Source organism: Melozone crissalis, unplaced genomic scaffold, assembly GCF_028551555.1.
Source record: "Melozone crissalis strain CALT ecotype California unplaced genomic scaffold, PUWL_Pcris_2 ptg000006l_1, whole genome shotgun sequence".
NCBI classification, from domain to species: domain Eukaryota; kingdom Metazoa; phylum Chordata; class Aves; order Passeriformes; family Passerellidae; genus Melozone; species Melozone crissalis.
The window spans coordinates 34,327,790-34,350,545 of record NW_026535784.1 but is presented as its reverse complement, the minus strand read 5'-3'; the positions used below and the strand labels follow the sequence as shown (position 1 = coordinate 34,350,545).

At 33.6% G+C, this 22,756-nt stretch overlaps 1 protein-coding gene across 3 annotated transcripts in view; it reads right to left on the bottom strand.

The window, feature by feature from the left end:
- Positions 1 to 22,756, bottom strand: part of FSTL5 (follistatin like 5) — a 271,451-nt gene that overhangs the window by 213,704 nt on the left and 34,991 nt on the right. For all 3 annotated transcript variants that reach the window (XM_054295663.1, XM_054295662.1, XM_054295664.1), the window contains one exon: positions 16,033 to 16,066. In XM_054295663.1, the coding sequence (XP_054151638.1) occupies positions 16,033 to 16,066 (34 nt within the window). The remainder of the gene's footprint in view (positions 1 to 16,032; positions 16,067 to 22,756) is intronic.

Genomic DNA, 22,756 nt, shown 5'->3' with positions numbered 1-22,756 from the left:
GTAGCCAAACATTTTCAACCGAACAGCCAAAAACATCAGTTTGATATTGTTCAAGATGACATTCTTTCTAACTCCAGAAAAACATGACAAAATGTAAAAGGTGAACAAAAAAAGAACAACACATATCCTGTTCTCCTGCTCTTGGGACAGCAAAATAGAATCAATCGAACAATATCCACATGAAAACAAATATTATGAAACTATGGAATAATTACTAGTGAGAAAAAAGTTATGAGAGGAATGCACCAAAACTAAGGAATTTCTGTGTGCTTTGTAAAGCTGAGTGGAAAATTTCTCCTTATTTAAAATATTTCTGATTTTCCATTGTGAAACCAGCTTTCAGTCTCTGTTTTACAAGTGACTAAGTTTCCGAAATCAATACATAAGCACTGGCATTGAAATGAATATAATGTGTATTTCAAGCTCTTGGTCATGAGTCTTTGTAGAAAGACTAACAGACTACAGGCTCTAACAAATTCACTTCATGCAATATGAACTTCAGCTCCTGCTTCTCAAAGGCGTAGCTTACCCCACAGAGTTCTGGGGAATAAAAGAAACACTAATAACTGATGGCATACAGATACTGAAAATAAAGGTCATTTTCAGTAGCTGGCTGTATTACAATATTCTCCATAACTCTGAGAGAACCAAACCTTAATATGGCATGAGTACTCCTTCAAATTAGAGGACGTACACCCTATAAACAGTTCTCAATTTGACACTATTCTTGCTGCTTGTGTTCTGTTATGTTGTGGCTGATAAACTGCTCTTGTTTATTTTTATTTAGAAAATAACAACCTATTTAACCCCTAGGTTCTCCTGCTCACTGAGTTATAGAAGAGCTTTTCTCTCTGTCTATTTTTTAAGTGGACAATCTTACATTTCACAAAGTAGCATTACCACAGTCCACCCTACAACTTAAGTCAGCTTCTCTGGGCCTCCACACCATCTGCAGTTAGAAAACATCCAGGACAGAATAAACAGTTAGGTGTCAGATAGCTTTCCTTGTATGTATAATGTGATTCACCCAAAGAAAAGCTCACTAAAGCTCACGAGTCCTGAGTCAAAGATGAAGGAAAAATTAGGACACAATTAACTAAATTGGTACACAGGTATCCAGCTTTTCTTGCTTATTTTGAGAGTAATGCCAGAAGAAGTGGCCAGGTCTCCCTCTTACTCCCTTAAAACACTTTCCTGGTTTTGATGAGCAGAGGCACAATTAAATTGGTGGGTCAATGTTTAACAGAGGGGTTTTCCCATCAAAAGAAAACCATAAAATGTTTAATAATAAGCAATAAATTGTTTCCATCTGCTGTTGGAAGACGTCAGGATCTTTCTGGTCCCTGTTTTTGCTAAGTACAATCCACCTCTTCTACCTCAAGCACAACTCACCTCTTCTATCTCAACTTAATGAATTTAGAATTTTTCTGTGTGAAGTAAGAGCATTTTCATCAACTGAATCATTCTGAAAAAGAGATACAAATTTCTAAATGACTGACCTCTGCCCAGAATTTCTTAAAGCATAAAGGCGAAATTTTGTAAATGTATTGCTAAGATGCTTTGATGGCACTCTGAAAAGGATTTTTATCTGAATTTTAATTCTTTCAGAATTATGTGCTTTGGTTTACATCTCTTCGCCATCAAAATCAAGCGCACCTGCAGAATCCCACTGAAGTAAATCAAATTTAATATATGTACATAAAAATCTACCAGTAGAGAATATAATTTGCTCTATGGCCTGCAAAAGGTGATTGCACACAAGTTAAGAAAATCCTTATATTCAAATTAGAAGGCTTTTTTCAATTCCATCTATTAATTTTAGGCCACTTAAAAATAATTAATCTATATTGCACTACTGCTTGCATGGAAACCAATGTTTTTCATCAACCCGCATCATTCAAAAGTTCTTTAAAAAGTGATATGCAAACATAACATGAACTGCAATAGCTTCTCTGTGTACACTTAACATTCAATGAGTTAAAGCATTTTTTGACATTTTTCTTCAAGTCGTCCTTCCAGTGCCCTATATGAAATTAAAGAACAAAAATGCTAAGCCTGTTTAATTTAGAATAGCAATGAATTAATCCTAATAATGAAATAACTTCAATACAACATTGTCTTTGAATCATTAGAGGATTTGCAGATAGTATCTGGTGAATGCAAACAAGATAATCACACGAGCTCAGATACCAAATAACCCTTTCTCCAAACACTGGTGGGCATGCATATTCAACAAAATGCAAATATTGACTTTTCTGATAGCAACTAGATCAGATTGCTGAGGTGCCTGATGAGACGCTGCAATCCCAGTGTGGGAAACAGTAGTGACCTTCATGCTCTGCATGGCAAGCCTCTAGCTTGCTTGCATTTATGATTCCCCTAAACTCTGTTTGCCACAACTGCAAGAATAAAGTAGACATGTGGAAAAGGGCAATCTCAGTCAGTACAGAAGAGCCTGAAAGAAAGTAAACAGGTTTCATGTCTCATATTACCTCTCCAGAGAGACAAGGAAAGGAAGAAATGCCATTTGCAACTGACTGCTTATGAAGATCAGTGGGCACATAAAAAGACTTCTTTTCTTAATAAGCAAGGAGAGGGGATAACAGGTCACACACCCTGCAAATTCAGCAATCAGTGTGTCCAGCAAGAGTGCTAGAACACAGACCTATGAAAAATGCTAATGCCTTAAAGGCATTCATCCAGAATGAGTGCATACAGACATACAGAGCGTCATGTGACATGCTTTACCAAAAACCTCCCTAAACATGCTATAAAAGCCCAAATTTAAAAGAAGAAATATCTATAATACTGTACATTTGAGTTTGTATGTTTTAATCTTGAACTACATCACACTTGCAAGTCTTGCCTAATCCCATACTTTAATTTGAAGTGGAAATAAAGAAATGAATGGGAAAAAATACAGCATTTCCAGCTGCTTTTATTACACTTGATATAAATGACATGATACTTCAAAACAGTTGCCTAAAATGTGTATTTAAAGGCTATTAAAGACTCAGAATAAATCCTTTTTTTTCTAGGTTCTGATTTCTGTTCAGAGATCCTCTTTCTACACATTTTTAATTGTATGTCTTTCCCGACATTTTATCTGTACATCTCCGAACATACAGATAAATTTATATAAGTTTATTAATATATATTTACACAAGAGTATGTGGAACCACCTTAGAAAGATGATGTTTAGGCAATATAAATAGCTTTATAATTGTATCTTTGGCTTTCATCATCCTGTATTACTTCTGCCAATCTATTTCATTTATGATACTCCTAACTCTAAGTACTGCTTTTGAGAAGCTAGTTACAATTATAAAGAGTAATAAGATTTTTCAATGTTTCTGGGGAAAGAAGTTCAGATTACTGCTAATTAAACCAGACTGCAACCTACATATATGATCCTTTGAGCACAGAAATTATGATTCTGATACCAGAATGTTTTTATTGGGTTTTCCCCTCCATTTGTAATGCATTTTTAGTGGGCAATTATCCTTAAGCTACAAATCACAGCTCTTACATTTTATGAGGAAGAATCAATGTGTGCTTATTAGAAAGCTGGTGGTACTTATAATACAAATGGGAATTTTCTATGCCTTTCTATTTGCTAGAATTCCCTAATCTTCCTTTCCTTCTGAGAGCCTTCATTTAATCAGCTCTATGCAGGACTTCAAAAAGCTAAGAAAAATGCTTGTTTTAATATTCTTGGATTTATTTATTTCTGAGATAATGAAATTCTTTCTTAAATTTCCATTAAAGTAATTCTGTCATAGATTTTTATAGTCTTTTAAAAGAATGAAAACATCAAGATTTGACTGATTATTGCTTGTGGGCCAGCATTCCCAAATGTATATGTGGGTTTTGTCCATAACTCAAATGAAGAATAATTTGAACCTTATTACTGAGAATTTTTGTTCTGATATCCTGCCAGCATAGCAATCTAAGCCTATGCTTAGGTCTACACAGGACACCAAATGCTAGAGAAACAAAAACTTATAGCCTGGGTATCACATTTGCAAATAAATTCTACATGCTACAAAGTCCAGTGAGAGCACAAAGAGAAGGAAGAATCCCACTCTGTCACATGTTGCCACTGAATACAAAGACACTTGCTTAGAGAATGGTATTTAGATGTGCAGCCACTCCTGTCAAATCTCTGATTATTTAACCAACAATCAGCCATTACTTTATCAGCTGTAGATTTACCTTTTAACCAACCCCTGTGCAAGAAAATTCTGATAAATGCATGGACAAAAATCTATCCCTCTGTGTTTTTTTCCCAGGCTGGGAACTCTGATAAACAGCTTTTTGATCAATAAGTGTTGTCTAAACAGCCAAAGGTCTCGCTTTATGTAGTTATGCAGAGCCACACAGAATTACAGCTTGTTGCTGTCATTGCAATGATACCATATGGATATCCTTTCCATAGCTGAGCAAAACAAAATCTGGCCAACCTTATTGCCAACTACTACAATTTTGAAACACAAACTTTTTCTGACAGTTATCTATATCATGTATACTTAAAAAGTCTTTAAGTATCAGTCCAAATTTACTCTATTATGATTTCATAGAATATTTTTAAAAACAGAAAATATTTGGATCCCCATTAATTAATAAAATATAATTATTTCTTGAAGATCCACCAGGCCCTCAAAGGTGATGGAAGAACAGGCAAATTTACAAAAAATAAGCTTATAAAGACATGATCCAAACTTCATGCTCACCTTAACTGTTTTCACTCAGACCCACAAACTTTACTCCTTTTCAGACTCTGAAACTGAAAACCATGTGCCCTATGACTATGAAGAACGCCAGAAGTTACTTGAAACCCCTAATCTCTAAAAAACCTTGGAAAGTTCAAAGGCATATCCTACCCTTCAATATTCAAGGGAGGTTGCATTTTAAGCCTACATAGTCCCCCCCAGAAAACACAGATTACTTTCAGACATGCCAAATCTTGAAAGATATGAATGGCTGATATGAAAAAGGGAGACAGAGCTTATGCAAAAAGAGGCACAGGTGGGAAAGAACATGGAAAAAGAAGGCTTTAGAGAAAATAATCCAGGCCATGGCTACACAAATCAAGTTATATTTACACAGGTGCGTAAAGGAAAAAAACAACAGAGCGTTTTATCATAACCCATAACATGAAACATTTACCTTGCCCTATAACAAAACACCTTAGTCTTCCAGATAAGAGAAGTCCTGCTTCAATTTAAAGGAGAAGCTGAGTGACTCATTTTGTCATCTCTTTCATGAAATTTCCTAAGGTTTTTCTTTCATTATGCATTACCTTGCATAAATTCAAATTTATGTACAGGTAAAGCACCAAATGTCCTGCTTATTTTCACAGAACCAGGGAAAGTCCTCCTGAAAGATGTTTCATTCAATTTTTACTTCATTATTTGCACAAGATCACACACAGCATTTTTTAATAGCATATTAATTCATGCAAAGAGGAGAAAGCTGCGCATGAAGAAATATCTTGCTGCATGCAAGGTGTTGCTGCCTCTTGTTCAAAATAATTATCATCTACCTAACTTTTCATTTCAGGAGTTCCATGCTTTTTTCAAGCATTTGTATCAACACGCTTTCAAAGTATGCCATTCTGCTAGGAAAAACAACTGTGTCTGTCTTGAGTTTTACTTAAAAACACTTTCTGATCACTGGAGTAGCCCTTCTCTATACTTGCTTATGATTAAATTAAATTCAATCTAAAACATTAATTCCTTCAGTTGTATGTTCAGATCTAAATCTCAGTCACTGTACTGCCGGCCTCCTGCTGAATCAGAAGTCTCACTTTTTTTCCTCCCAGGATGCTGTTATGTATATTTAAAGAAAAGCAAACAAATCCAAACCACCACTTCTTTAATAATAGAAAACTAATTTTTACATTTCAGCAAACATTAAAAAGCCAACTTGAAAAATGACCAAAAATTTTATTATTAGGAAGAAAGGCTAGAAAGCTATATTCATTTGCTAAAGATGTACACAAATGCATAATCAAAGAATTTTGTATGCTTTTTGTACTAATCACTTGAATAGCTGCAATAGAAACATAATTTTTAATTTTAATATCTTTAATTATTTTAAGTTATAAAATATCTATTAATTGTTTAATAGAATTAAAAAATTTTATTTAAATAGCTACGTTCCTTGTTGTTCCAATTTGTGTTATGTAGGAATATATATGCTTAGGCGTGTTTTTATTATTTGATGCATTTTAATTTTTAGCTCATTCATCTAAGCAATTAGCTCTTCAGGTCTGGGGGAGCCACTTTAAATTTGAGGATTAAAAAAGAAATTTATAAAAAAAGTCTTATATATATAGAGAGAGAGAAGCAGAAAGACATTTGAGTGACTGTATCCTGGGTTGGCAGGACAACAGGACATACAAACATCATATAGCCAACCCAGGACAGACTGCAACCTCTGGTTTGGATCCCTTCAGAAGAAGATATAATAATTACCCACATTTAAACTGCTAGTTGAAATGGATGCATTCATTCTTTGTAAAGTTTCCTTAGAAACACTAGACTCTTAAGCATAATCTAAACAGACAGCTGGGTCCACCCTTTATGATAATGTGCCACGCAGCTTTATTAATCTGACCTTTGGAAACAAATGAGAAATTTTATACTGCCCCACCGTAATTGTTAGTGACAGGCATTTTAGCAGCCTGTAATTTGCACTCCACTCTAACACCTACTTTCAGTTATGATGTAAACCTTAACAGGATCTGACACCATCAATCATGTTCTGGTGTCTAAGGCAAGTGACAAAAGAGCATGCTTGGAGTAAACCACAACATGACCTTAATGATAATGAAACACATCAACCCTTGCTTTTCAAAGGCAAAGGCAAAAAATGAATACTGCAATTGTCTCAACCAGCATCTGAACAATGCATAGGGCTGCAATAATTGGGAGTGAGATTTGAGGTGGAAATTGTGGTTAACAGACTCATTTTTCAAGTTTTTGTAAGTTCTGATTGTCCAGTAAGTTGCTTGCAAGACTTATTTTATTGGAGAAAATATGTTTCGCATGCAAAATCAATAACATTCTGAAGAAAACTATATGAATGCAAAAATTACTTCTGTTTAAGATGGCATGAGTATGGAAATTTCTACCATGTAAAACAAATGTGTCAGATTTTTTCTACATAAGCATTCTTAAAAGTTTATGGCCTATAAACAGCACAGAAAACCTATATGTAAGTTATGCTGATAGCTGTCAGTGTTATAAATATGCAATAAAAATCAGTGGCCTCATACCTGAATGAAAAAAGATACCTATTTACAGGTAATTATTGAAAATATATATAAATAGAATTTATTTCTGAATTATTCAGATTTTTGCTTCTGAATGCTATGTATTCCTCAACTTCACTTTTTCTTTCATGACAACCCTTTCTCAACTTTAAATACTTCTATGAATATTCTAATTGCATTGTCATCTTATTTCAAAAGTCCCATACCCTCTCAGTGATTTCTCATGGTCAGCTCCTCACAGCACTGACTCCATCTCTCTTCACAGCACAGCCAACAAACTCCAGCTCTCTCCTCACCCACCTAACCCACTCTTTTGTAGCACTCTTCTCCTTACTGGACACAGCTGTGGCCTGTTAAGGGCAGGGCTGTTCCTAATCTTTGGTGATTGGTACAGCTGCACCTCCTCAGGTGTGAGACTGCCTTCTGCCCTATTCTCTTACATTCTATCCCTCCACATAACAGAACTACAGCCTACACTGGATTTTAAGTTCATATATAAAAAAATTATTATAGACCATAGATTTTAAAAATTATCTCTATGTATATCTTTTCCAGTGATATAAATACCACAGCCTCCTTTCTGTGCAGTAATGAGGTATCACAGCAGACTATTTAATACAAACATAGAGATATTACTGAGATCTACTGATAAAGGTTATGCTACAGGCAAATAAAACACAACAGCAAAAGTTGCTTTCTTCTAGTATAAATTCTAATATACATTTTTAGCTATTACTTGTTATACTTTTTATTTGCAAATAAACCACAAGTTTTTCCTTTAATAGCATTTGGACAGTTTTTGACGCGCACTTTGCTTTTTGAAAATCTATTCTAAAAGGAAAACTTCAAGTTGTTCAGATAGGAAGATTATTTTGCTTCAGAAGTGTGTTACACAAAATGTGAGCTGCACTTTCTGTCATTCTCATTTGTTTCTTTTTGGTCATAATAATTGCCTGCTACATCACAAATAGTGTAAAACAGCTTGCTCCTCCTGGTTATTACATGCCAAACTGAACTAAGCTATCTGTGGTGCTGATACAAATCATATTTGGCTCTTCATTCTGAGCATGAAGGCTCTGTAAAGGCATAGGGTACACAGAAAAGGTAGACAATACTTTAAACCAGCTAAGCTTCACAGGAAATGACCCATTTTACATTTAGATTTCCATTGTTAGCATAATCAAAGGAATATTCACTACATGTGAGAAACACGACATGCATAGCCTACAGACACTGCACAACTGTATATATATCTGTATTAAAGGACCCAAGGATACTTTTTCTGTGAATTTAGTGCAAATCTTCAGGACTCAAGAGCGAATTCAAATTACCTCATATAGCCATCTGTGTTTCATGTACCTCTTTTAAGATGAAAGAGGTAAACGAAAGCCATTCTTGAAAATACACATTGTCTTAAGCACAAAAAAGAATCTAAATATATAAAACTAAAAAGCTTTTAACATTAATTTTTAACTTTAAAACCTCAACATTATTAATAATAAAAGAATAGACTAACTTAAAGTCAAGTCACATTAATTAGCTCTTCTCAGCCTGTTCCTGAAACAACACAAGAAATTACCCAAAACATTTTCACTATAACATTCAAGTTAAACAGTAGCTACTCTTACATGGAAGCTTAAAAAAAAAAAAAAGAAACTCTATTGCTATTCAAAGTCTTTTGTGGGTCACACAACATTAAAATTCAGACTACCAATACATTTAAATTTAAATAACCAAAATTGCTACATTCATCCTCTGAGCGACTTCTTTAAAGATAGTAAAGTCTTAATAGGAATGAATATGTATTCCAGCCAGTATTCAGCACTCCCCTCCCCTGCCAGGGCTGAATCTCTTCTCCACTGTATCTGTTCAAGTTAAGTGTTTGTGCACTACAGAGAGAAACTTCATGAATACCACTGAACTTATTCTCTCCTGTCAAGTTCACAATGTCTGCTTTGAAGTAGATTTAATAATTTAACAGAATTCAACTTAAATTTTAGGAGGACACAGATGAATGTTTTACAAAAAACAAAACAGGGATACCAATCTCTTATGTTAGCTCTGCTATGCTACTACATGCAGAAATAACCATTGTATCTCTTGTTGGAATAGATATATGATATTGGAGAAGAGTTCTTGCCTGGAATTTTGACACAGACCATATTTTTCCCTTCCAAATTTCTGAATGTTATGAATATTACATTTGAGAAGAAAATCAAACTCAGATGTACATTTTCCTGCTGTAAAGAAAATCCAGAGAAGAAAGAAATTATTTGTATGTATAATTCTTAAAGCTGCCAACAAGTCAGGCACGAAGAATTTCATCCTTTTATGAATGCAACAGACACAGTTGTAGAATATTTTTGCTTTCACATTTTCTCCACTATCATTATATATACACTATTACATAACATATATAGGATCATTTTTATATAAATTATACATAATAAGTATCAGTAGTTATCTCTGTAATCATTATCAGAATATATGTGCATCCCCCCATATACTTTTAAAAAGTGGCAATGGAAAGTGGAAATAATGGATAAAAGTGGAAATAATGGATATGCATTTAAGAAAAATTAAAGATGCATCTGATTATTCCAATTGATTTTTTGAATATGCACTGACAGCTGTGAATTTTTGCATAATTAAAAATTTTTCTTTTAGTCTCATAGCAAAAATGGACTTGGAAACGTTGCAGCCAAGCAGTATAAAGTTGGAAATAACTCCTCTGCGAAAATGCAGACATAATTTGTGACAAAACACTCAAGAAACTCCATGTGATACAGTTCCTCCCCTGACACTAACACAATAAAACTGCAGGCAATTTTTCACTAGTATGGAATGTAGGCCTAGAATTTATCTTAGGGTAAATGCTGCAATTTTGTAAAATATATGCACCATGTTGTATTCACTTGTTATTACTTTAGCCTTTTTAATTAATTTCTTGACAAAGATAAAGTGTGTTTACCTCAAGATAACAACTGGTGAGGCAATATTTGTGCAGTTTACACTGTTTATGTCCATGGCATTACACTGGTAGCAAGTCTGACTAGGTTAATATACAAATACTGTGCTGTATTGACAGATTGATATCAAAACTGGATTGCAGCATTGTCAAATAATGCTTTGCTTATAAGAAATAAGAAAACATTTTCATAAATCTGTATATACAGTAGAGACCTTGCTCTGGGTGTATACTTTCTGTGCCAGGTAATCACACTGTTACCAAAGATACCACCTAGAACTGATATCTGACACTGATTCACACACTTTAATTTCTAAAAATGAGCTTCAAGTATGCTGAGAAATAAACTCTAAGATTAACTGTATACTAAAATTATTTTCACACATGCATAAATTTGTTTATTTTAAATGCATTTCATAATCTGAATTGATTCTGACCTTACCATTGTAATTTCTATAACTGTTAATCATGGAAAAGCCATTCCAATACAATAATAAAGAAAGAACACTTCAAAGCATTCACTTAATAACACCATGTCTGTAGATGTTTTGTAAGAAAGGGAAAAGAGAATTATATAGGTGCAAAACAGAACTCCATTTCTTATGACAACTCTTAAGTAAGAAAGAGATTTGAGTTTCAGTTGACCAGGCCTTGGAGGAGAACGAAAAGGATAGAGGGGGTAGGATTTGGCACACTTAATTCAAAAATCCCGTACAACTCTTCAAACTATATTCACTCGGGTAAATTAGAACATAATGACAAAGAAAAGAACTTCAGAACAAAAAACATAGGTCGGATTGGACAAACATTTACCAACCAACCTTTTGCTGCTACACATATTCTCTAAAATACTACATTTTTTTCTGAAATGTACTGATCTAGTATAGAAGCTACCAGAGCATAAAAAACTAAAACATTAGTCAGGTCAGTCCAGGAGGATTGCATTTCAAATTCTAACCACACAGAATTAATAGAGGTCTGTTGAAAAACAAATTAAGAATAATTTGTTTAATTATTTTAATATAATAATTATATTATCATTATATCATACATTATTGCATACAATATTACAGTATAATATTTATACTAATTATAACATTAATACAATATTATTCTAATTATTGTAATATTTTTAATAATGCTTGAGTAGAAAAACTGAATCACTGGATACATTACAGAATGCAATGAACTGTATTTTTTGCCACAGTTAATGGTTTTAACATGACAAAGGATGCTGGTATCATGTATTCTGCATCAGAACATGCATAGCTTTGTCCATTACCAAAAGTAATAACATACAGATATTTTGCAGAATAGATCTAACAGTTTGTTCACCCACTGGCATTTGAGAGTATCTCCAGACACAATTTCACGTTTACAAGTTATTATTCAAATAAGGCCTTACTGATTTTGTCCCTCAAATACCCTAAATTTTAAAACTTCTTAAGCTTTTTTCCATTTCTTCATGTCTTACATTCATGAGTGCATAGAAAAAGATTACACCTCTGGGATTTCTGGAAAGACCAGGAATGTTGTGAAGGTATGATAATTTAAAGAGGAAAAAGCAAGTAAGATATGCAGGTGATGCCTATATGATTTCCTCTCTAATTTTGGTAGCTAAAGATTAAAAAAGGAACAGATGTTTGTAAATGATATCAGAGGAGTCAGGCAATATGTTCATAATCACAGATAATTATGTTTTTGAAACTAATCTGTGAGTCAATAATGGTTTTACATTCAGATTATTAAGGTAAGCACAAAGTGAGAAGTGTTGAGTACATTTAGAAACTCAAGTTGTAATTAAAATTATGTCTGTCAAAATTCTCTAAATGGTTGAATTTTGAGTGCTAGTGATGTTCAAAGCTCATATCAATAGTAGCTAGCAAACATTTTAAAACATCCTATACAGCTGGTATGCTACACGACCTTAACTAAAGGTGCTCTTAACTAAAGTAAAAAATTCTTCAAATTAATATCATTAAAATTATTTGCATGCACACTTTGAAAATGTTATGACAAGTGCATATTTTCCAAATCTTAGGTGGAGCACTTTTTCTATCTTTCAAAAGACAGAAAAGTTTTTAAAGTTGCTAGAAGTATTAGGCAAAGTTATACTATTGTATCATTGCTCAGTATCAACACAACTGCCTTACTCTTGGCCTAAATTCAGACATTTTTCTGATTTTTCTGGTGGCTTTTTAAAAAGATATTACACATTGTTTCTCTATACTGAAACCAATTTTTTAATTCTCAAAAAAATATTCAATATTTGAATATTAGTAATTAAAACTATTACTAAGCTTAGGGGCTGATCTGAAACGCTACCAGTTAGCTGAAATATTTTTGTAGCTCATCATTTCCTGTGTTCCAGTGTTTTTTCTGTGAAAAGGAATTGAGATGGTTTTAAGATTTGGCAAATAGTTAAAACGGGTCAACCTTCTGGTACTTCAGAAGTAAAATTTTTTCAGAATTATATTGTCAGAAACTATTTCTACTTTAAAGTTTATAACATTATTTATTAAAAGCACATTAGTGTCTTCAAAGTCAAACACAGGCTGGGAAGAAAATTCTGCACACTGCTTAAATGTAACACAATTTCTGATGTTTCCAAATGACCACAAAAACTTTCTATTTTATCTTCCACTACAGGTTTGGAAACAAAACATTCTTTTGTCTGAAGGAGTTAACACTGGAAAACAAAAGTCAGGAAGGTCAAATGGAACTTCAAGCTAGCAATTAAAAGTTAGCAAGGTTTGGTGGGTAATTGCCTTGTTATTTCTTTCACATTAAAAAAGTGTTATAAAACTAATTTCATTTGTATTTTGCCCTGGTGATAATCATTTTCACATACAAAAAATTCTTGGAAGCATAAGGAAGTTTGCCAACATCCATTAAAACTGTAAAATGTTAACATACTGTTTTACATAAAAGTAGTGTTGCTTTTCTCGAGCAGCATACAAAAAGATCTGTTACCCGTTAAGTAAAACAGGAAAAAGAATATCAGAGATCAGAAAGAGATGGGACTAGTGTCAGAACAGGGGGTGTTTGAGTATTGGCTTCTATTCTGGTGTGATTGACTTAGAGGCTGAAAACAGAAGCAACAGATGGGAAAAAGAAACAGTTCAGAAATGTATCAGGAGAAAAAAAAACATTACAGAACAATAAAAACATACTTACTAAAATAAAAATAGGAATCAGATGTACTTTATGGGATTTTTTTATAAATTAGTTAAAATGAAAATTCATAGGTATTTATAATGTAATAAAAGATGCAGAATGCTCCTTTATACTAATATATTGATCCTGCTGAAGTCAAAAAGCATTTGAGTTGAATTATGCTGCAATATCCTTCCCTCTTAAAAATACAATCTAATGAAACTATTAATAAAAATTAGATACTGAACTACTGACTTCAACAGAAGTTATAAGGCACAACAGAGACATCAGCATTTCAATTGCTAATGATGAACTTGCCCTCTGAATTAAGAGAACAACATTGCTTCTGAAAGCATCAGAACTGTTAAGAAACCACAGAAAACTTTTTGTCCTTTTGCTATATGAAGTGGCTGAAATATGTAGAGTGTAAGGAATATTGTCAGAAACTCATCCCAAGAAGTTGAGGAAAATTTACCTATCTCAGAAAAACATATGCAGAGCACAAAACATTTAGATAGTGCATACAAACCGCAGTTACTTGTTGACAAGACAAAAATGCTCATGCTGAAACATTTATTTAGTCCTGTTTCATCTGAACCAACCAGTATTTTAAGTAGAAAGAATTTTAGGATTTTATATGCTGTAACTGAAATAAAAATACCTTCCTGAAACTTTGCAATTACATGGATAAAGAACACATGAAAACAAATAAATTCAAAGAATATGAAAAGAGAACACCACAAAAAACCCCAGTAATGAACTCACCTCAAAATAGCATTATGCAATAAAGTATATCTGTAGATACACGTATGTTTCAAAGACTACTCTGTGCATAATTAGTTTTCCAGACCACTGAAATCTTTCAAGTTGAATTGACAGTTTAGGCAGAGACAAACACATCTTGCAGGAAGTTTTGTAGGTTAAATATTTCCTCAAGTGATATTACAGATAAAATCACATCAAATTTTGTGCAGCTCTGCACCAACATCCCTGCCTAGCTGGAGAAAATGGAGATCTCCCTTCAAGTAGAGTTTAATGGGTTCCTTCGGTGGAAGGCATGGACAACACTTGGCAATCTTTGGAAAATTGTTTCCCTGATTAGTTCACTAAAATAACTGCTAATGAATTAGATGGGCACTCCCATCCAGCTCATTACTTTGTTGCTACTTTTACTCCTTGCTCACATACATACCATGATGACCCCCTGGCAACAGTATGGGGTGGGGTGTGTGAGAAAGACTGTCAAACATCATACATAGCTCACATAAATCATAAAAATCCACAAAGAACGACCCATTTCAGAATCCTTCAGTATTCACAAATCATTTATTCCTCTAATCTGATCTGAGTTGTCACAGTCTTTTTTATAATTTGTATTAAGTCATCAGACAAGAAAGCATTTTGAACAATGTATCATGGATACACTCACTACATCTAGAGAAGATTCACCTTTATATTGTATTACCTCTGAAAAGAAAATTATAAATCACAAATGGGTGAAAATAAAGGGGATTTTTTGGTTCAGTTATTTTTCCCATGCATACTCTTCAAATGAAGAACCATAGGTCATTCAGATGATGTAAATTATTATATCATCATAAACAATCTAATTGTCCTGACACAGCTCCAATCAACCATCAGCTTTAGCTTGGCTTTAGATGTTTGTGTTTATCCTCCATGTGACAGAAAGGAAGAAAATTGAGATGAATGAGTACTGTGATACATAAATAACTGAATTAAGAACAGCTAACTCGGGTGATATGATTACACATTGCTTCCTAAGGTAATAAAAAGATATAGTTTGGTTTGTCACTTAATTGCCTCCTCTCTTTGCAACATTTACCTGGTGCTCTTTCTCCTATCCTCCCCTTGTATCCCTTTTAAAGTATCTCATATCTTAACTCTATAAAAAACTAAAGTATCAAGCAATCAAGCTCTGCCACCACTGGCAATTTTGATTTTCATTTCTTGCTTAGTAATTTTTAATGACAAGGTTTCGATGTTCTCTCTCTTAACATACTTTCTTTTAGGAAAAAAAAGGTGTGAACTCTAATTTGAGTTGTGGAAGTATTAATATTCTTGATAAAATGTTGTTTCTTTAACCTGGATATTCTTTAACCTGGATAAGCACTATCTGATATTCTATTTCAGATAGTGCTTAGCCGCTGGCACAGAGTAAGGTGCAGTGAAAATATAAATTGTACACAAAGACCACCCGCAATGGTTGTTTTGCAAGGCAACCTATTAAGGACAGTACTAATTTGTGCAAAAATTGGAATCACACCCAGTTTCAGATTTACTGAATGGAAAGGGAGAAGCTAAATTGATGGTACTGATGTTTTATGGAAGGATAATAACCAGCTATAGTCAAGGACATGAACTTGGTGAGAAACTGTGCAGCCCATCCCATCCAGTGCAGCAACCAGTGTTGTTCATCTCAGGGTTCCAAAAATAGTACCTAATACATTTACTTTCTTAATTTCAATCCCTTTCCTAAATATATATTTGTCATTTCAAATACTTAAATACGTAACAAACAATCCATCTGGATATTTTTTTCACCAAAAATGAATGCTACATTTGTGATAATTATAAGAATGTCCACATTTTGAAAACAATTGGCACTTACCTTTATTTCTTGAGCTTTCATGATTCTTTTCCTGCTGCAATTAAGAGCAGAAAAATGTATTAATTGCAGAATTAGTTATCACAAAAATCATAAAATCATTGACATACATGACCCAAATTAGACAGTATAGCTCCTCCTCCATCCTGCTCCAAAGTAAAATCAATTACACTTTACCTGATGCCTAAAGAGTCCTATATAAACCCATTTTCAAACTAATGTTTTTCACTCTTTTTTTCCCCTCCCAAAATGACTGGATATGGTGGAGCACATAACCCAACAGGGCCATGCAGTCTCTGTCACTTGATCTCTGTCTTAGGAGATGCTCATAATTCAACTGCGCAAGTCCCTGAAAAACTGGGATTTGTCCCATGTTTGGGTATTGCAATTCTTCAAATATTTGCTGCTATATAAATTTATTCCAGTAAAAATAGCATTAGGAATGCGCTAAATGGAAAACACTTCTAAATTTTTAAGCATTTTAGCTTTTGATAACAAAGAGAGTGTGCTGATTACCCTTCAGTACTAATTGCACTGTTTTATTTTACCTATAATCACCAAGTATTGTTATTACTGTGCTCATAACAGGTTCATTTAGCATCCAGACTGTACTTAGAAATCTATAGAAAGAAGTTAATACTTCTACACCAATACATATGTCCTTTAACAGCATATCTGTTAATATTTTCTAATTCACAGGGAAATGGAAATGTTTAGGTAATGTTAAGCATAAGGCCATCTCATCCTCAAACATATTGTTCCAGCATTTTCAATTTTGTGAAATAATAAATAATATGGCTAGTGATGCAGTATTTTTGTTGTTCCCTGCAACCCAATCATACAAATCCAAGTCAATTATTATTTTCTTGTTTCTTTTCAAACAAATGAGTATGTCAAAACATGTACGTATTTGTAAAATATGTCTTCAAATTTCTCCATGACTACATTAGAAATACTAATAAGATGTTAAAAAAAAAAAGGAAAAAATTCATTATCAGTAAAATGTGATGTACTAGATAAGTTTTTAGTATTTCCTAAACCAAATGAATGGGATTTCCTGAATTACTGGATGATGTGCTGAATTTACCAGAATCAATTTTCATGCCATTCTCATTTTCGTGCTATACTAAATTTAAAGCAATAGTTTTAGTATTACTGAATTTCTTTTGCATTTCATTTTACACTATAGTCAGCATTTGATTTAGATGATCTGCCTAGTATTTTCTTCTAGTCTTCTAAAGGAAAACTTGCATGTAATTTTTATTTTATATATCTTTAGAAGTCAAGCAGTGAAACATAGCCTTTAGTAGGCCAGGGTAAACTCAGAGAATCTTGTTCATAAGAAGTCTGTGCTTATTACAAAATCAACCAACCACCAAGATGTAGCCAAGTTGTGTTAGCGTTTCAGATGGTGCAATTTTATGAGCTCCACAGACACTGCTCAGTTCCACAAAACTCATTAGTCTTTTTTCCCTTTAGTTCGAAATCAGAAGAATGGAGTTTTTTGCCAACAAAGCTGCAATAGATTCTAAGGACTTAATCCAATAACTGATTACTAGATCAGAGCAGCCTTGCAGGAAAGCAACATTAGAAGTTAAATATTGATATCAAAGGAGAAGAGAAACACTAATTAGGATGAGAATTACTTTTTAGGAAGAAGAGAATGCAACAAACTTGGCAAAGTTTAGAGTAGAAACAAAAGGATTTAGATGAAATTTGTACATTTAAAAAAAAAACAGATTGCGGGGGTGTTTTAATTGAACTGTGTTAAGATTTCAAGAAAAGGAGGCGTTAACTGAAAATATCTTTTCAGACCTTTTTTTTTCTAATGTCTTTATTTCTTTAATTTCAGCTCAAGATTTTGGAACAAATTTTCATGGTTTAGCTTTCTCAAAACACTCAAATTTTAGTTCTGAGCTGCCATTCAAACCAGAAAGAAAAGACTTTTCTAACAGATCTAAGACCAGACTCGGTGTGATATTCCTTGGGCCAAGATGCTTGGTAGCAGCAAAGAGCACCCACACAGAAAGAAAAGTCTCCATGCCTCAAGTTATTTCAAAATTAACCAGTGATTAGACTAGGTCCAACATCTCTGAACTCAGAAAATAGTTTTCTGCCAAGAGCAATCTTGCTAGATAGGACTTTTCAACAGAAAACACAGAGTTTAAAAATGCAGACAAATTTATACTGAGGGTGAATTAAATCCAGATTCGTCCTCAATATTGAAAGATAAATTATGTGAAATATTTTCTGTAGAAAATCAGTGAGAAGCAATGAATTATGCTAGTCACCCAATGTTAAAAGTACCTGTAACTTAGAAAAAATCATTTCAGATGCTCAGGGAAATAGGAACTGCTCATCCTCATGGGAAACACGCAAACAAATAAAATTTTCAGGGTCCTGGATTGTGAGAGCGGTGAAAGAACTATTGAAACTTGCAGTATGGTTCATAATGAATAAATTTTTCATAATGACATTTATTTCCATCTGCATTTGTGCAGGATTTTAATGCTTGTTGGCCTGAAAACAACAAAATTTTACCCGCGTATATTTGACAATATACGTGTCTAATATATAAATGTGCAAGCTTCACAGTATTAAGCAAAACATATTTCTGTATAAACACATGTGTGGAGGACTTTATAAAACTACTATTACACACATTTCTGTTATTTTTCTCCTGTACTGCATTATGATATATAAACAAAATATTTCTAACCAACGTGTTAACAATCAAAAACGATATATAAATAAATTTTATATAAATACAGACACAAACACACACATATATATATATCATCATTCATTTAATCATTCTGGATCTATGTGTTTAGAATGATTATATGAACTACAATACCTATTGATATGAGCCATCTGTAACAGAACCAACCATTTTGCATTCTAGGATATTTTTATCTGCTTCAATATAGCAAAATACTTTTGAGTTTAACACTCTCCAAACAAATTATTCAGATAGGTTGAATGGCATTTTATGGCTCTGTGTTGCATTACAGTGTATCGGCCTGATGAAATGTATCAATGCAGAACATATTAGAACTGTAAAGGAACCTTTCCTGTGCCCAAAAGGCTGAATTTAAAGTAAACTTTTCATGGAGACAATATAAGATTTTTTGTTATGTTTGTGAACTGAAAACTATCACAGATGGTTGACCATAAAAATTACCATTGCTACAAATCCTAAGTCAGAAACTATTTCCAATGTAAATCAAATGAGGCTCTGCAAAGAAACTTATTTAAATATACACAAATATTTTTCCAAGGTATAAAAGCTCCTTTTCTAGTGCTATTTTTCTTTTTTGTCTTAATACACAAACACTATCAAAATCTCTTAAAACGTTTTGATATCATTATTCAGAAATATCATGTTTGCTAAATAAGTTTGGCATGGTACCAAGCCTAATTTAGAAGGGCTTCACATTAGCAATAAGGGGTGTCGAGAAGGATGATCAAAGGGACTCAATCTACCAAGAAGGTACAAAGCTATTTATAAGAAAGACCAGAGCTGATATGTAAAGGTAGATGATATTCTAGGACTAAGAAAATACACCATCCACTGAAGAAAAAGTAAAGCTCATTTCTTAGTCTCATTTAAACATACATCATGCGAATTTTGTTTGGTTTTTTTCCCTTTTTGAAAGAAAATTACTGTTTATAAACCTTGGATGTAGCACATAGAGGCATTCTGAATGCCACTTAATTCTATGTTTTTTAAAAGGCAAACTACATAACTGTATTTCATATAGAACCTCACTTATGGCTCTGCCTGAATCATCTGCTGAGGATCTCGCTACTGGTAAAGAAGAGGAGCCTTATTTTGTCTTTGGAAAACTCAGACAAAGCCCCCTTTGCTATGCTGGCTCTATTTAAAAAGTGGCTGCTGAATTAATCAAATTCCTAAAATAAACAAAGTACTAATTAGTATAAAGCATAGGGTAGATTGTCCTTGACATGTGACAAACATTTAAAAAATTTAATAAGCATACACCATTAATTACAGAAGCTGATGAAAAAGAGTGCAAGTTACTTGCTGTTCTAACATTTTATAATGAAAATTACCATTAGACATATAATAAAATATAGTTAAAATGCAGAAAGTAAGTTTTGTGTTCATTATCTTTATGGCTAATTCTGCAGTAGGGGTACTATACAGATAATGATAACAATAGCAATAATGGAATAATTTTTATTAAAGAAAATATTTCATTAAGAGAGGTACCAGAATAGTTATTATTGTTAAAACATGTACAAGCTATAGTAGCTGAATTAACTATATTTTCACTTAAATTAATACAACAACTTTAATTACAAGAATTCTGAGTTACAAATGCACAGAAACATTTTATTCATGGGTGAAATAGCAGCATGGGCACAGTCAGGGAGTACAAGCACATATACTGCACAAAGCAGTCTGATAAACTATTCTCAGACCCAATTTGATCAATGACATTAGGCTGAACATTTGTGTTTCAAAGAAGTTTTATAGAATAAGACTTCAGCAGACTCTTAGCAACAGCAGTACAATTGCAATTTAAACTAGAAATGCATGCAAAGCAGAAGCAATGACATTTACATTTGTAAAGCTGTTCTGTTAAGCAGCAGTAAGCAAGGCCTTGCTTACTATGGTAGGGAAGAAAGAACGTGCAAAAAGTGAACCATTTTCCTCTTGCTCTTGTCAGAATGCTATTTACTGCAGAAAGCTTTTTAGTTTAATCTTTGCAGCAGGATTCTTGAACTGGTATTCTGCATACACAGCCCAGTCTTCTTAGAGATTGCCACCATTTACAGCAGCAAATTCTGAGTAAATAATATGCCACAGGTTGTTCTTGTATTGATTAAGGCATCACATGAATATAAGATTGTGTGAAGGAAACAAGATGTGAAGCAAAGTTGCTAGGCAAAAATATGTAATATATAAAGCTGCTGAAGTGCTCAGAATTAATGGTGTTCCCAGAAATATTACTAAATAATCAAGTGTAAAGAATAAGCCTTACAGGGCTGTGGAGAAACCCGGATGAAGTCTTGAATTCATGAATCTATATGAAAGCAACCCAACAGTATCTGGGGAGCCTCAATACAAGAGTGAAATGATTGTCATTAAAACCAAAACCATACCAAGGAAAGCCCAGCCACAGAGATGGGCAGGGTAAACTGTGAAATACACTGATTCGGTTCTTGGTTTGCTGGTTTAAGTCCCTGAGGAACATGAAGAACAATCATGGCAGACCCAGGAAGGTGAGTTTGAAGTAGGTGCTCCTCTCTGCATGCAGATTACAATCACTTAAAAGCAGAGAGAAGCAGAGAAGAAATAAAGGTATGAAAAAGTTCAACATCATCTTGTCTATGTCTACATACTCTGAAGGAAAACTACCTCTAGACCGGGCTTCAACAAAGTGTGTGGTTTCTGTGGATGAAAAGTGGACAGAAGTTCTACACAAAGATCCACAGGTTTTTCTGTTCAGGCCTGTCTGACATAAAAGCAAATAACCTAGATGGTGGCAAGGGCATATATTATTCTCAAAGGCAGCCTCGGATCACATAAAGCACAGCAGACAAAACTTTGCCCTCAATGTGAAACAGCTCTGGACTAAAGTTACTGTCTAAATCCCAATGTTTCTTCAGTACCAACAGAATTGAAGCAGCTTCCTGCTAATGACACAGTAACACTGTTTATACCAAATGTATACACCGTGTATTGCACTCTACGAAATAACATTTCTTGTTTAAAATAGGCAGAGTCAGTCACATTAGTACATTTTCAAAGAAACAATTCCTTCTGGTAGAATTGCTCCCAATCCATACAGACACATTTCCAAAACAATGCTAGTGCAAAAAGACTTGCCTGTAGCAGGCTGCAGGTAGCTCCTAAGACAAATAAACCCCCTACAGGACCTCTAAGCCCTAATTACTCTTGTCTTGAAAGGCAGCTCAGTAGTAGTTTAGGGTTTTAATTTCAAGGATTCATATTTCAATAAATCGTTGGGGTTTAGTAGCACTGCAAAATTATCTTTTTTGTTGTTGTCGGGGGTTTTTTTTTGTTTTGTATTGGGTTTTTTTGGGTTTTTTGATTCCAATGTAATACGCTGTCCATGAGGAATCCTAATGATCCCACAGGCCCAATGAAACTGTAGTAAAAGGACAAATACATATTCCTTCATTTTACTGAAGCAGAGAAAGTCCTGTTTTCCAAATCATGTCATTTTTCCACAATATAAAAAAAAAAAAATCTAATAAAATAAAAAATCTACATGCTGACTTTAAGGTTTAATTCTTCCATTTGCTGTTACCCTTCTATCCATATACCTCATTATCATCAATTGGCCTAGAACTGGTCACTGTTCTGAGCTGAACTATTACAGAAATACAGTGGAACTATAGCTTCTTTAATATGATGTCTTCATACTTTGTTCTTTGATGATAGACCAAATACATTCAAAATTTATAAGCAGTTTCACAGCACATGATAGGAAAACATTCTACCAATTTTATACTGCTGTGCAGTGTTGCTGTTTTTATAATTCTTTAAGCATTAAGATGCTTAATGCATGGTTTAAGCAGCAGAAGTGAGTGGTGTATACTTTTGCATTAAAACATGTACTACTATGAACAAAACCACTTTTATACTGAAGATTTTTTAAGCCAATTTATGTAGCTAAATCCAGGCTACAGCTCTCCTTAGCTAAGTTGGAGGAGCTACGTCAATAAAGAC